Raw genomic sequence first — 16932 nt, 5'->3', positions numbered from 1 at the left:
GTATGGAAGTATAAATCATAACAGTGGAAACAATGAACACAGTATTCCCAGATTGTCATGAACATGCCAGGTCCCACTTTTTCTCTTAGCCTCTCTTTATTTGCCTGAAGCCTCCCTTCATCCTTCTTGTAATTCACACTGCCTGCCAACTTTGAGTTAGAACTACTGTATAAAAGAAGTGTGGAGCTTCTCTGGACAGGAATGGATGGATAAGTGGAAATGAACAGATTTCGTTAAATGACTATGTTGAAATTATATAGGCATCCGTTAGTCTCATCAGATCATGGATTTGCGCCTTGGAAGGTTTCCAGGGCGCAGGCCTGGGCATTGTATGGAAGACCAGCAGTTGCCCATGCTGCAAGTCTCCCCTCTCCACGCCACTGATGTTGTCCAAGGGAAGGGCATTAGGACCCATACAGCTTGGCACCGGTATCGTCGCAGAGCAATGTGTGGTAAAGTGCCTTGCTCAAGGATACACACGCTACCTCAGCCAAGGCTCGAACTAGCGACTTCAAATCACTAGACAAACGCCTTAACCACTTGGCCAAGCTGAAATAGTTGAATCAGATAGAAATATTGGGGTAAGAAAGGCTTCAAATGCTATATTTCAGAGCTGTTAACTAGACAGCCAACTGGGGCTTTAAAGTTTGAGGCTATAGATTTTTAGTAGATAATCAGAAATATTAACCAGACTAAAATATTGATCTACCATTATCCACCCATCCACCTATCCAAGAATAGGCCTTTCCACCCCTTCGAGCCGCGCTGCCCAGCAACCCCAATTTAACTCTAAACTGATCGTGGGACGATTTACAATGACCAATTAACTTACCCAGCACACCTTAGGACTGTGGGAGGAAACCAGAGCACCCAGAGAAAACACGCACATTCTATGAAGAGGATGTACAAATACTCCTTACAGAGGACACTGGGATTGAACTTCTGATACCTGGAGATCCTGCTTGGCTCTGAGGGTCAGAACCGTCTCTATTTCCTGAGGAGATTGAGGTTCTTTACCATCTGCTGGACGATGCTGAGGATGTTCTACGAGTCTGTGGTGGCCAGTGCTATCATGTTTGCTATTGTGTGCTGGGGCAGCAGGCTGAGGGTAGTAGACACCAATAGAATCAACAAACTCATTCGTAAGGCCAGTGATGTTGTGGGGATGGAACTGGACTCTCTCATGGTGGTGTCTGAAAAGGGGATGCTGTCTAAGTTGCATGCCATCTTGGACAATGTCTCCCATCCACTACATAATGTACTGGGTGGGCACAGGAGTACATTCAGCCAGAGACTCATTCCACCGAGATGCAGCACAGAGCGTCATAGGAAGTCATTCCTGCCTGTGGCCATCAAACTTTACGACTCCTCCCTTGGAGGGTCAGACACCCTGAGCCAATAGGCTGGTCCTGGACTTATTTCATAATTTACTGGCATAATTTACATATTACTATTTAACTATTTATGGTTTTATTACTATTTATTATTTATGGTGTAACTGTAACGAAAACCGATTTCCCCTGGGATCAATAAAGTATGACTATGACTACTCCAAATTGTAATACCATTTTTTCTAACTTGTACACTACGAGAGTGGTTGAAAAGGTCTGCTCTAGTTCTCAGACCATATGAGGGCTGATTGGTTTATAACTGCTTTTGACAAGGTGACAAATTGCTTTCTCCTGTACCAATGATATTTGCAAGGCAGAGTGACTTTTTGGCATGTTTTACACCTAAATCATATGACCCGTACTGGGTACAATGTCTTAAAATTATATACAACCATGCTTGGAACTGGTGACACGTTGTAGCTGAGCACTTGATAGTGTTTTGGTTTATTATGATGTATTGGCTTGGTGGTGCTCTGAATATTTACCACTAATCATTGTTTATTATATAGGTTCATACAAAGTTTCACAACCGACAGGCGCATGTTCCTGGCAGTGACACATCTTGCCTTAGCTTTTCGTATGATGGGACTACTTTGGCATCACGTGGTGGTAAGAGGTTTCACTTGACCTTTCTTTAATGCAGATGTTGTTGCATGCCATAAACTAGGGCTTCCCAACCTCTTTTGTGCCATGGACCCCTACCTTAAAATTGGGAAGTTGGGAACCCCCGCCTTAAAATGTATGCTTGCGCGGGAAGTGGTGGAAGAACTCTGGAGTCATTTCTGTACATGTGCACACCTGTGTGAATGTGGATATCTGAATTTTAGCCTTTATGGCTCGTGAAGCTTCCCATCATTTGCTATCAGAGACACACATCTTCTTGGTGAGGTCCCTGACACTGATTCCCCCGGGAGGATTTTTATTGGGACCAGATGTGAGGCATGGATCTTTTGAATCAGATTCCTGACCTAGCACTCCAAGGCAGGAAGTGATTGAATTCCATCATAGACATAGATATCATGCTTGTTTGGTTTAGAATAGAATATCTTTATTGTCATTGTTGTGGAGCAATGAAACACAGTTTAGCAGCTCAACATTTTGCAGCATAACAAAGAATATATACATAAAATAAACTCTAAAACCTCAGGAATGCAGTCCAAAATTAATAATATATGGATGGGGGGATAGGACTATTGCACACCTGCCATTCCTGGAAGTGTGATGCATTTAGCTGCCACCGTCTTAGGAGGGGGGCAGGAGAAGGGAAGGAGGTGTTATACATTTCACTGCTTGTGGGTAGAAGCTGTTAAGGAGTCTCTTTGTTTTCGTCCTTAATGCTCTGTATCTCTTCCCAGAAGGTAGAGGAGAAAACAGGTGATGTCCAGGATGAGTGGGATCCTTTGAAATACAAGTAGCCTTCTTTTGAAGTCTGCCAGTATAAATGTCTCTGAGGGAGGGTAATGTTGTGCCAATAACCCGCTCTGCTACCCTCACCACCCGCTGCAAGTCCTTCCTGTTCTGTTCTGTTCTGTGAAGCTGGCAAACCACACTGCACAGCAATACGTCAGGAGGCTCTCTATAGTTGTCCGATAGAAGTTGATCAGCAGGTGATGAGGGAGGAGAGCGTGCTTTAGCTTCCTTAGGAAGTAGAGCCTCTGTTGGGCCTTCCCCACCTGATAAGAGATATGGGCATTCCAGGTGAGGTCAGCCGAGATGTGGACGCCGAGGAACTTGAAACTCTCTACTCTCTCCACCTCTTTCCTGTATATGTGCAGAGCAGAGAGAGCAGATCCCAATTGGAGAAAGGTCAATTTTGATGGTATCAGAAATGATCTGAGAAGTGTCGATTGGGGCAGGCTATTTTCTGGCAAAAGTGTAGTTGATAAATGGGAGGCCTATAAAAGTGAAGCTTTGAGAGTACAAAGCTTGCATGTGCTTGTCAGAATAAAAGGTAACGATAGCAGGTGTAGGGAGCCTTGGTTTTCAAGAAATATGGAGGCCCTGGTTAAGAAAAAAAAGTGGTGTATTGTAGGTAGGAACAAATAAATTGCTTATCAGACCATACAACCATAAGATATAGTAGCAGAATTAAGCTATTTGGCCCATTGAGTCTGCTCCACGATTTCATCATTGCTGATCCATTTTTCCTCTTAGCCCCAATCTACTGCCTTCTCCCCCTATCCCTTCGTGCCCTGACCAATCAAGAATCTTATCAACCTCTACCTTAAATATACATAAAGACTTGGCCTCCACAGCTGCCTGTGGCAAAGAATTCCACAGGTTCACCACTCTCTGACTAAAGAAATTTCTCCTCATCTCCATTATAAAAGGGCGCCCCTCTATTCTGAGGCTGTGTCCTCTGGTCTTACGTCCCCCAGCATAGGAAACATCCTCTCCATATCCACCATTCAATAGGTTTCAATGAGGTAACCCTTCCCTCTCTACTTCCTCAACACTACCTGCCCCTCCACCTGTACTCATATCGTCTGCAAACTTATCATCCAAGTTACAGATGTATAGCATAAAAAGAAATGGTCTCAACTCAGACCCCTGTGGAATACTGCTTGTCATTGGTAGCCAAACAGTAAAGGCTCCCATTTTTCCCCACTCTTTGCTTCCTGCCAATCAGCCACTGCTTTATCTATCAACACACATCAAAGTTGCTGGTGAATGCAGCAGGCCAGGCAGCATCTCTAGGAAGAGGTACAGTCGACGTTTCAGGCCGAGACCCTTCGTCAGGACAGGCTTTATCTATTTTACTGCTTTATCTATGTTAATATCTTTCCTGTAATACCATGGACTTTTAAATCAAGCAGTGATCAAGGCAACTGGACTTGCTATGTTGTCTAGAAGCTATTTTTGCCACTCATCCAAGAAGTTTCTTCAGTTTTGATCCTTGGTGGTTAGTTTACTGGTTTATAAACTCTAAGTTGTTTGAGGGTTGTAGAGGTAATTAAAGGGTCGTTAGTCTTATCTTTGCGTGAATGGAGATGCTGGGGTAGAGATGTTAGGACTGCATTGTAAGAAATTGAATAGAATAGAATACTTGCATCCTTCATATACATGAGGAGTAAAAATCTTTAGGTTACGTCTCCGTGTAAATGAGCAATGTGCAATTTAACTGATAGGTGGTGTTGTACCTCACCTACTCTGTTCAGGGATGGGTCCTCCAGTTTGACAAATGTAGCTTCATCAAACCATCTTTCCTCCCTGTCCAAAATGTTAAAATTTTACCATGTCAGGGGTACAGACAGTGGTGGGTGTGTGGAGCGTACTGTCGACGACGGTGGTGGAAGCGGATACAATAGGGTCTTTTAAGAGCCTCATAGATAACTACATGGAGCTTAGCAAAATAGAGGGCTATGCGCTAGGGAAATTCTAGGCAGTTTACATGGTTGGCACAACATCGTGGGCCGAAGGGCCTGTAATGTGCTGTAAATTTCTATGTTCTATGTTATCATCATCACCTTGACCTTTAGGTGTAGCTATACAGCTGAGTCTTGACCTGAGATGTTAGCCCTCCTGTGTTGGACCATCCATTTGTGAAGTGTTTTTTTTTGTCTCACCGATATACAGATCTGTGCAGTTCTCATTGCATGGGATAGAATATACAATATTAACCTGTTTATGTTTGGGTGTTGGATGAGTTTCTGTCTGAGTGTGGTTGTAGCTTTGAAAAACACAGGGATTTTGTGTTTATTGAAAATCCATTTGAGTTTCTCTGAAACTCCAGCCACTTATGGGGATGACTATGTTTTCCATCAGCTTTGCTCCGTACCTCTGTCTGTTGGGCTGATAACCCTGCTGGCTTTTGTCACTCTCTGAGGAAAGCCCAGCCAGGGTAGCCGTAACATCTCTACCCCAGCATCTCCACAACAGTTCACACCTCCGTTCGTGCAAAGATAATACCTCGGGCATATTCAAAATCCAGACTCCAGCAACGACCATGGACACCTTCAAAGTGATTGCGCAACCACCAACTGCGACTCCAGCCTTGAACTCCAGGCCGGACCTTTATGTGCTGCTATTGTGACTACCGTCTCCCCTTCCCCTACTAATACTCTGCAATCCCATCTCCCTCAGATCCCATTGTCAGCTCCTGGGTACTCAGAGGCTCCATCTTCCTCTCACCCCAACCCTCCCCTCTCCACTGACACCCCCAGCCTCCCCCCTCCCCCCTCTGATCCCAGCTCTCATCCGTGCCGGGTCTTTGCCATCCCCTCCGACCTTCAACTGTCGGAGGCAGAACGCTCTGTCCTCAGTAAGGGCCTCAGCTTTGTCCCCCTTCGCCCACACCTCAGCGAGTTCTGTGTTCGCCATGATGCGGAACTCTTCTTCCGCTGTCTCCGTCTCTGAGCCTACTTCTTCGGCAAGGACTCTTCCACCCCCACCGATGACCCCTTCTCCCGTCTTCAACCCTCCTCTTCTTCATGGACACCCCACTCTGATCTCCTGCCTGCTCTGGATCTCTCTATTGCTAACTGCCGACAGGACATCAACTGTCTCGACTTCACCGCACCTTGTTCCCATTCCAACCTTACTCCTTTGGAACGCTCTGCTCTCCACTCCCTCCACACTAATCCTAACCTTATTATTAAACCCGCTGATAAGGGGGGTGCTGTTGTAGTCTGGCGTACTGACCTCTACCTTGCCGAGGCACAGCGACAACTCGTGGATACCTCCTCTTATTTACCCCTCGATTGTGACCCCACTAAGGAGCACCAGGCCATTGTCTCCCACACCTTCACGGACTTTATCCGCTCAGGGGATCTCCCATCCACTGTTACCAACCTTATAGTTCCCACACCTCGCACTTCCTGTTTCTACCTCCTACCCAAGATCTACAAACCTGCCTGTCCTGGCAGACCTATTGTCTCAGCTTGCTCCTGCCCCACCGAACTCGTTTCTGCATACCTCGACACGGTTTTATCCCCCCTTGTTCAATCCTTTCCTACCTATGTTTGTGACACTTCTCACGCTCTTAAACTTTTCGATGATTTTAAGTTCCCTGGCCCCGACCGCTTTATTTTCACCATGGATGTCCAGTCCCTGTATACTTCCATCCCCCATCAGGAAGGTCTCAAAGCTCTCCGCTTCTTTTTGGATTCCAGACCTAATCAGTTCCCCTCTACCACCACTCTGCTCCGTCTAGCGGAATTAGTTCTTACTCTTAATAATTTCTCCTTTGGCTCCTCCCACTTCCTCCAAACTAAAGGTGTAGCTATGGGCACCCGTATGGGTCCTAGCTATGCCTGCTTCTTTGTTGGCTTTGTGGAACAATCTATGTTCCGTGCCTATTCTGGTATCTATCCGCCACTTTTCCTTCGCTACGTCGATGACTGCATTGGCGCTGCTTCCTGCACGCATGCTGAGCTCGTTGACTTTATTAACTTTGCGTCCAACTTTCACCCTGCTCTCAAGTTTACCTGGTCCATTTCTGACACCTCCCTCTCCTTTCTAGATCTTTCTGTCTCTATCTCTGGAGACAGCTTATCCACTGGTGTCTACTATAAGCCTACTGACTCTCACAGCTATCTGGACTATTCCTCTTCTCACCCTCCCTTGCAAAAATGCCATCCCCTTCTCGCAATTCCTTCGTCTTCGCCTAATCTGCTCTCAGGATGAGGCTTTTCATTCCAGGACGAGGGAGGTGTCTTCCTTTTTTAAAGAAAAGGACTTCCCTTCCTCCACCATCAACTCTGCTCTCAAACGCATCTCCCCCATTTCACGCACATCTGCTCTCACTCCATCCTCCCGCCACCCCACTAGGAATAGGGTTCCCCTGATCCTCACCTACCACCCCACCAGTCTCCGGGTCCAACATATTATTCTCTGTAACTTCCGCCACCTCCAACGGGATTCCACCACTAAGCACATCTTTCCCTCCCCCCACCTCTGCTTTCCGCAGGGATTGCTCCCTACGCGACTCCCTTGTCCATTCGTCCCCCCCATCCCTCCCCACTGATCTCCCTCCTGGCACTTATCCTTGTAAGCGGAACAAGTGCTACACATGCCCTTACACTTCCTCCCTTACCACCATTCAGGGCCCCAGACAGTCCTTCCAGGAGAGGCGACTCTTCACCTGTGAGTCGGCTGGGGTGATATACTGCGTCCGGTGCTCCTGATGTGGCCTTCTATATATTGGCGAGACCCAACGCAAACTGGGAGACTGCTTTGCTGAACACCTACGCTTTGTCCGCCAGAGAAAGCAGGATCTCCCAGTGGCCACACATTTTAATTCCACATCCCATTCCCATTCTGACATGTCTTTCCACGGCTTCCTCTACTGTAAAGATGAAGCCACACTCAGGTTGGAGGAACAACACCCTTATATTCCGTCTGGATAGCCTCCAACCTGATGGCATGAACATTGACTTCTCTAACTTCCGCTAATGCCCCACCTCCCCCTCATACCCCATCTGTTATTTATTTATATACACACATTCTTTCTCTCTCTCTCCTTTTTCTCCCTCTGTCCCTCTGACTATACCCCTTGCCCATCCTCTGGTTCCCCCCCCCACCGTCTTTCTCCCGGACCTCCAGTCCCATGATCCTCTCATATCCCCTTTGCCAATCACCTGTCCAGCTCTTGGCTCCGTCCTTCTCTCCTCCTGTCTTCTCCAATCATTTTGGATCTCCCCCTCCCCCTCCCACTTTCAAATCTCTTACTAACTCTTCCTTCAGTTAGTCCTGACGAAGGGTCTCGGCCTGAAACGTCGACTGTACCTCTTCCTAGAGATGCTGCCTGGCCTGCTGCTTTCACCAGCAACTTTGATGTGTGTTGCTTGAATTTCCAGCATCTGCAGAATTCCTGTTGTTTACTTCTATGACTCTCATGTGATTGCTATATCTTTAAACAATTCAGAGAGTTTATAAGCCGGAAAACTACCCACCACAGGTCAGAACTGAGAGAACTCTTGGATCAGTGGCTAGACAACACACAAGTCCAGTTGCCTTGATTTGCTGCTGCTTGATAGACAATTACCTGGATGACTGAGAACCTTCATAGACATGGGCTTTTAACTTGTTAAGCAGTCTCATGTGTGGCACCTTGTCAAAGGCCCTCTGAAAATCCAAGTACACAACATCAACCAATTATACTTTGTCTATCCCGTTTATTTCTTCAAAAAATTCGGACAGATTTCTCAGGCAAGATTTTTCCTCAAGGAAGCCATGCTGACTATGGCTTATTTTATCATATGCCTCCAAGTACCCTGAAACCACATCTTTAACAGTCGACTCCAACATTTTCCCAACCGCTGAGGTCAGACCTACAGGCCTATAATTTCCTTTCTTCTGTCTCTCTCCTTTCTTGTAGAGAGGAGTCACGTGAGCAATTTTCCAGTCTTCCAGAACCATCTTAGAATCTATGATTCTTGAAAGTTCATGAATAATGCGTCCACAATGCAAGTAGTAGGAAAGAGGGATGAGCTTTATGGGAGAAGTCAGAGTGGTTATAGAGGGTTGCCTCTCTGACTGGAGGCTTGTCACTAGTGATGTGCCGCAGGGTCCTTTGTTGTTGTCAACTATATCATTGATCTGGATGATAATGTGGTTGACTAGATTATCAAATTTGTGGATGACACCTAGATTGGCGGTATAATGGACAGTGAGGAATGCGATCATAGCTTGCAGAGGGATCTGTATCAGCTGGAAGAATGGACTGAAGTGGCAGATGGAATTGAGTGCAGACAATTGCGAGGTTTTGCACTTTTGTAAGACCAACCAGGGTAGATCTTACACGGTGAATGGTAGGGCACTGAGGAGTGTGGTAAAACAAAGGGATCTGGGAATACAGGTCTGTAAAGGGTTGTAAAGAAAACTTTTGGCACATTGGCCTTCATAAATCAATGTATTGAGTACAGAAGATAGGATGTTATGTTGAAGTTGTATGAAATATTGGTGAGGCCTAATTTGGAGTATTCTGTGCAGTTTTGGTCACCTACATACAGGAAAGATGTAAACAAGATTGAAAGAGTACAGAGAAAATTTACAAAGACGTTGCTGGGTCTCCAGGACCTGAGTTACAAGGAAAGGTGGAATAGGGTGGAACTGTGTTCTTTAGAACGGAGAAGATTAAGAGGAGATTTGATAGAGGTATATAAAATTATGAGGGGAAAAGATAGGGTAAATACAAGCAGTCTTTTTCCACTGAGGTTGGGTGAGACTACAACCAGAGGTCATGGGTTAAGGGTGAAAGGTGAAAAATTTAAGGGGAGAATGAGGGGAAACTTCTTCACTCATTGGGTGGTGAGAGCGTGGAATGAGCTGCCAACACAAGTGGTGCATGTGAGCTTGATTTCAATGTTTAAGAGAAGTTTGGATAGGCACATAGATGGAGGGCGATAGTCCCGATGCAGGTTGATGGGACTAGGCAGTTTAAATGGCTTTGGCATGTACTAGATGGACCAAAGGGCCTGTTTCTATATTGTACTTCTCTATGACTCTATAATCCCTTCAGCCACCTCTTTCAGAACCCTGGCGTGTATACATCTTACCTACCTACAGACTTTTCAGTTTCCCAAGGAACCTTCTATCAGGTACTGGCAACTTCACACATTACTGATTCCTGATACTCTGGAACTTCCACCATACTGCTTGTGTGTTCCACAGTGAAGACTGATGCAAAATGCTTATTCAGTTCGTCCGCCATTTTCTTGTCCCCAAATACTACCTCTCCATTGTTTTTCACTCTCGCCTCTCTTTTACACTTCATGTATCTGAAGAAACTTTTGGTGTGTTCCTTGATATTGGCTAGCTTACTTTAGTATTCCATCTTTGCCTTCTTAATGACTTTTTTTACTTGCCTTCTATAACTATATAACCATATAACAGTTACAGCACAGAAACAGGCCATCTTGGCCCTTCTAGTCCGTGCCGAACACTTACTCTCACCTAGTCCCACTGACCTGCACTCAGCCCATAACCCTCCATTCCTTTTCTGTCCATATAGCTATCCAATTTTACTTTAAATGACAATATCGAACCTGCCTCTACCACTTCTGCTGGAAGCTTGTTCCATACAGCTACCACTCTCTGAGTAAAGAAGCTCCCCCTCATGTTACCCCTAAACTTTTGCCCCCTAACTCTCAACTCATGTCCTCTTGTTTGAATCTCCCCTACTCTCAATGGAAAAAGCCTATCCACGTCAACTCTATCTATTCGCCCTCATAATTTTAAATACCTCTATCAAGTCCCCCCTCAACCTTCTACGCTTCAAAGAATAAAGACCTAACTTTCTCTGTAACGTAGGTGCTGAAACCCAGGTAACATTCTGGTAAATCTTCTCTGTACTCTCTCTATTTTGTTGACATCTTTCCTATAATTCGGTGACCAGAACTGTACACAATACTCCAAATTTGGCCTTACCAATCAATGCCGTGTACAATTTTAACATTACATCCCAACTCCTATACTCAATGCTCTGATTTATAAAGGCCAGCATACCACAAACTGTCTTCACCACCCTATCCACATAATATTCCACCTTCAGGGAACTATGCACCATTATTCCTCGATCCCTCTGTTCTACTGCATTCTTCAATGCCCTACCATTTAGCATATATGTCCTATTTTGATTAGTCCTACCAATATGTAGCACCTCACATTTATCAGCATGAAACTCCATTTGCCATCTTTCAGCCCACTCTTATAACTGTCCAAAATCTCTCTGCAAGTTTTGAAAACCTACTTCATTGTCCACAATGCCACCTACCTCAGTGTCATCTACATACTTACTAATCCAATTTACCACCCCATCATCCAGATCATTAATGTATATGACAAACAACATTAGATCCAGTACAGATCCCTGAGGCCCACCACTAGTCACCGGCCTCCAATCTGACAAACAGTTATCCACCACTACTCTCTGACATCTCCCATCCAGCCACTGCTGAATCCATTTTACTACTTCAATATTAATACCTAACGATTGAACCTTCCTAACTAACCTTCCGTGTGGAACCTTGTCAAAGGCCTTACTGAAGTCCATATAGACAACATCCACCGCTTTACCCTTGTCAACTTTCCTAGTAACCTCCTTCAAAAAATTCAATAAAATTTGTCAAACATGACCTTCCACGCACAAATCCATGTTGACTGTGCCTAATCAGACCCTGTCTAAGCAGATAATTATATATACCATCTCTAAGAATATTTTCCATCAATTTACCCACCATTGACGTCAAACTCACATGCCGATAGTTGCTAGGTTTACTCTTAGAATGGAACAACATGAGCAATACGCCAGTCCTCAGGCACCATCCCTGTTTCTAATGACATTTGAAATATTTCTGTCAGAGCCCATGCTATTTCTACACTAACTTCCCTCAAGGTCCTAGGGAATATCCTGTCCGGACCCAGAGACTTACCCACTTTTATATTCCTTAAAAGCACCAGTACTTCCTCTTCTTTAATCATCGTAGTTTCCATACCTTCCCTACCTGTTTCCCTTGCCTTACACAATTTAATGTCCTTCTCCTTAGTGAATACTGAAAAAAAGAAATTGTTCAAAATCTCCCTCATCTCTTTTGGTTCCACACATAGCTGCTCACTCTGCTGTCCATTCCCTAAGGAACTAATTTTATCCCTCACTATCCTTTTGCTATTAATATAACTGTAGAAACTCTTTGGAATTATTTTTACCTTACTTGCCAAAGCAACCTCATATCTTCTTTTAGCTTTTCTAATTTCTTTCTTAAGATTCTTTTTACATTCTTTATATTCCTCAAGCACCTTATTTACGCCAAGCTGCCTATATTTATTGTAGATATCTCTCTTTTTCCGAACCAAGTTTCCAATATCCCTTGAAAACGTTACTTTCGAGTTATTGAGTGTGTGTGAATTTAACCTCCATAGTGTTTTTCTCATTTTCCTTTCTAGAATTGGAGACATAGAGTCTGGGCTATGGTCCGACAAATCAATTGTTGCAATGTTACACTCTTTTATCCTGAATCTATCTACAAATGTTTGTATGTTAAATATAAAAAAAAGTCTAAGAATAAGCTGAATGAGGGGAAGAGTAATGTGTATAGTCTTTACTAGTGCGGTGTAATTCCCTCCACACATCTATTATTCCCAACTCCTCCATCAATGATTTCACATTCCTAGTCAGAGGTTTGTTCTGAATAACTGTTCCTGAAAAATCTAATGCAGGGTTTAACCTAATATTAAAATCCCCTCAGCAGATTACTATCCCTTGAGAGCTGGCCATTAGGTCAAAAATGTGTCTATAGAATGACCATTCACTACCTGGTGGAGCGTAAACATTCAGCAACGTTATTTCAGTACCTTCGATTCTTCCTGTAATCTCACCAATCGTCCGTCCTTGTCTTTAGTTTCTGAAACACTGGTCTGAAAGGCCAATGTACCAAAAGCTCTCTTTACGACACTATCTACCTGTGACGCCACTTTTAGGGAATTTTGTATCTGTATTCCCAGATCCCTCTGTTCCACTGCACTCCTCAGTGCTTTACCATCAACCCTGTATGTTCTACCTTGGTTTTTCCTTCCAACATGCAATACCTCACACTTGTCTGTATTAAACTCCATCTGCCATTTTTCAACCCATTTTTCCAGCTGGTCCAAGTCCCTCTGCAGGCTCTGAAAACCTTCCTCACTGTCTACTACACCTCCAATCTTTGTATCATCAGCAAATTTGCTGATCCAATTTACCACATTATCATCCAGATCATTGATATAGATGACAAATAACAATGGACCCAGCACTGATCCCTGTGGCACACCACTAGTCACAGGCCTCCACTCAGAGAAGCAATTCTGTACTACCACTCTTTGGCTTCTTCCATTGAGCCAATGTCTAATCCAATTTACCACCTCTCCATGTATACCTAGCGACTGAATTTTCCTAACTAACCTCCCATGCGGGACCTTGTCAAAGGCCTTACTGAAGTCCATGTAGACAATATCCACTGCCTTCCCTTCATCCACTTTCCTGGTAACCTCCTCGAAAAACTCCAAAAGATTGGTCAAACATGACCTACCACGCACAAAGCTATGTTGACTCTCCCTAATAAGTCCCTGTCTATCCAAATGCTTGTAGATTCTGTCTCTTATTACTCCCTCCAATAACTTACCTACTACCGAAGTTAAACTTACTGGCCTATAATTTCCCGGATTACTTTTCGATCCTTTTTTAAACAACGGAACAACATGAGCCACTCTCCAATCCTCCGGCACCTCACCTGTAGACAGTGACATTTTAAATATTTCTGCCAGGGCCCCCGCAATTTCAACACTAGTCTCCTTCAAGGTCCGAGGGAACACTCTGTCAAGTCCCGGGGATTTATCCACTTTAATTTTCCTCAAGACAATAAGGACCTCCTCCTTTTCGATCTGTACAGTTTCCATGATCTCACTACTTTTAATTCCATAGACTTCATGCCAGTTTCCTTAGTAAATACAGATGCAAAAAACCTATTTAAGATCTCCCCCATTTCCTTTGGTTCCGCACATAGCCGACCACTCTGATCTTCAAGAGGACCAATTTTATCCCTTACAATCCTTTTGCTCTGAATATACTTGTAAAAGCTCTTTGGATTATCCTTCATTTTGACTGCCAAGGCAACCTCATGTCTTCTTTTAGCCCTCCTGATTTCTTTCTTAAGTATTTTCTTGCACTTCTTATACTCCTCAAGCACCTTATTTACTCCCTGCTTCCTATACATGTCATACAACTCCCTCTTCTTCTTTATCAGAGTTGCAATATCCCTTGAGAACCAAGGTTCCTTATTCCTATTCACTTTTTCTTTAATCCTGACAGGAACATACAAATTCTGCACTCTCAGAATTTCTCCTTTGAAGGCTTCCCACCTATCGATCACATCCTTGCCAGAGAACAACCTGTCCCAATCCACGCTTTTTAGATCCTTTCTCATTTCTTCAAATTTGGCCTTCTTCCAGTTAAGAACCTCAACCCTAGGACCAGATCTATCCTTGTCCATGATCAAGTTGAAACTAATGGTGTTATGATCACTGGAACCAAAGTGCTCCCCTACACAGACTTCTGTCACTTGTCCTAACTCATTTCCTAACAGGAGATCCAATATTGCATCCCCTCTAGTTGGTCCCTCTATATATTGATTTAGAAAACTTTCTTGAACACATTTTACAAACTCTAAACCATCTAGACCCCTAACAGTATGGGAGACCCAATCAATATATGGAAAATTAAAATCCCCTACCACCACAACTTTATGTTTCCTGCAGTTGCTTGCTATCTCTCTGCAGATTTGCTCTTCCAATTCTCGTTGACTATTGGGTGGTCTGTAATACAATTCCACTAATGTGGCCATACCTTTCCTGTTTCTCAGCTCCACCCATAAGGACTCAGTAGACAAGCCCTCTAATCAGTCTGGCCTGAGCACTGCTGTAATATTTTCCCTAACAGGCAATGCTACTCCCCCACCTTTCATTCCTCTGCCTCGATCACATCTGAAACATCGGAACCCTGGAATATTAAGCTGCCAGTCCTGCCCCTCCTGTAGCCAAGTTTCACTAATTGCTATAACGTCATAATTCCACGTGGCAATCCACGCCCTCAACTCGTCCGCCTTCCCCGCAATACTCCTAGCATTGAAATATATACACCTCAGAAGATTTTTACCACCACTCACAACCTTTCTGTTAGCGGATTTGCTTGAACTTTTAACATCATTTATTTTCACCCCAGCCACACTGTCAGCTCTGGCACTCTGGTTCCCATTCCCCTGCAAGTCTAGTTTAAAGCCTCCCCAATAGCATTAACAAACCTCCCTGAAAGGATATTGGTCCCCCTGTAGTTCAAGTGTAACCCGTCTGTCTTGTACAGGTCCCACCTGCCCCAGAAGAGGTCCCAATTATCCTGAAATCTGAAACCCTGCTCCCTACACCAGTTCCTCAGCCACTTGTTCCTCCTCCAGAGTATCCTATTCCTACCCTCACTGGCATGTAGCACAGGTAGCAATCCTGAGATTACCACCCTTGAGGTCCTGCTTTTCAGCTTCCTACCAAGCTCTCTATACTCACTCTCCAGGACCTCCTCACTCTTCCTTGCTATGTCATTGGTACCGATGTGCACCACAACATCTGGCTGATCACCCTCCCACTTCAGAATGTCATGCAATCGATCAGAGACATCCTTGACCCTGGCACCCGGGAGGCAACAAACCATCCTGGATTCTCTGTCACGACCACAGAACCTCCTATCTGCACCTCTAACTATCGAGTCCCCTATCACTACCGCTCTTCTCTTTTCCCCCCTCCCTTCTGCACTGCAGAGCCAGACTCAGTGCCAGAGATCCGGCTACTGCATCTTGTCCCAGGTAAGTCAACCCCCCCAACAGTATCCAATACGGTATATTTGTTGTTGAGGGGAATGGCCACAGGGGAACCCTGCTCTGCCTGCCCTTTCCTCTTCCCTCGCCTGACAGTGACCCAATTTCCTGTCCTCTGCTGCTTTGGCGTAACTACCTCCCTGTAGCTACTATCTATAATCTCCTCATTCTCCCGAATGATCCACAGGTCATCCAGCTCCTGCTCCAGTTCCCTAACACAGTTTGTTAGGAGCTGCAGCTGGATGCACTTCTTGCAGGTGTCGTTGTCAGGGACACCGGAGGGCTCCCTGACTTCCCACATCCTGCAAGAGGAGCATTCCAACATCCTGCCTGGCATTCTCTCTACGCTAGACAACCTGAATAAAAAACTTACCGGAACCTACCCTGGCCTCTGCCTGTTCTCGCTTAAGCCTGTTGAGCCAAAGCCGTCCCACTCTGACTCAGTCCACTCCGATGATGGCCGCTACAACGATGGCCGCTGTATATGGTGGTCTGCTTTTTAAACCTTGGCGCGCTACGTCACGGGCCCGTGCAGTGCAGACCCTTCTCCCCGAGCAGTGTTTAAGAAAAAAAAATGACTTTTTATACCCGAATTCTTCCACTCTCTTCTTCAGCTGCTTGCTTCGACTGAATATGTCTCGACCATATTGCTATCATTCAAGTTATTCCGTCTAGTTTATTTTCAGTTACCAGCTTTAATTTTACTTTTAAGTCGGATTTACTCTGTTCAGTCATTTCTCTTAATTAATCTGTATTCTCTGTACGTTCACGTCTGAACACTTGTAGCTTTTCCTTGTAGCTTGACACTCTGGTTCGAGTGGAGCATCCTTGCTGCACTGGCTGCCGTGACCACCGCCAAATCTTCTCCAGCAGCGACTCCGTTTGGGTGATAACTTTTGGGTAGTCCCCAGTCCGCCAGGCCCAACGTTGCCTCCTCCACTGTAGCATAGGTTTTTGTCCCTTCGTCGTAAAACACTCTTAGCCGAGCTGGATACAGGGTCTAGAATCTGATGTTGTTTTCCTTCAGGACCCTCCGTGCTTCCGCCGTATTCTTTCCGTCTGGCAAGGATCCCTGGTGCATAATCGTGGTCAAAACTGATTTTGCAGTTGCTCCACATAAAGCCTTTCTTTTGCCATGCCAGTTTAAGCACTTCTTCCTTCGTTCTGTAGCTGAGAAATCTGACTAGAATCAATCTGGGCTGGGC

At 44.8% G+C, this 16932-nt stretch overlaps 1 protein-coding gene across 5 annotated transcripts in view; it reads left to right on the top strand.

Moving 5' to 3' along the window:
- The window catches only part of LOC134347280 (WD repeat-containing protein 70), a 211642-nt gene that overhangs the window by 127428 nt on the left and 67282 nt on the right, over positions 1 to 16932 (top strand). For all 5 annotated transcript variants that reach the window (XM_063049678.1, XM_063049679.1, XM_063049681.1 and 2 more), the window contains exon 11: positions 1901 to 2000. In XM_063049678.1, the coding sequence (XP_062905748.1) occupies positions 1901 to 2000 (100 nt within the window). The remainder of the gene's footprint in view (positions 1 to 1900; positions 2001 to 16932) is intronic.

This window comes from Mobula hypostoma, chromosome 5 (assembly GCF_963921235.1).
Source record: "Mobula hypostoma chromosome 5, sMobHyp1.1, whole genome shotgun sequence".
In the NCBI taxonomy this organism is placed as follows: domain Eukaryota; kingdom Metazoa; phylum Chordata; class Chondrichthyes; order Myliobatiformes; family Myliobatidae; genus Mobula; species Mobula hypostoma.
This window is presented reverse-complemented; position numbering and strand designations above follow the sequence as displayed.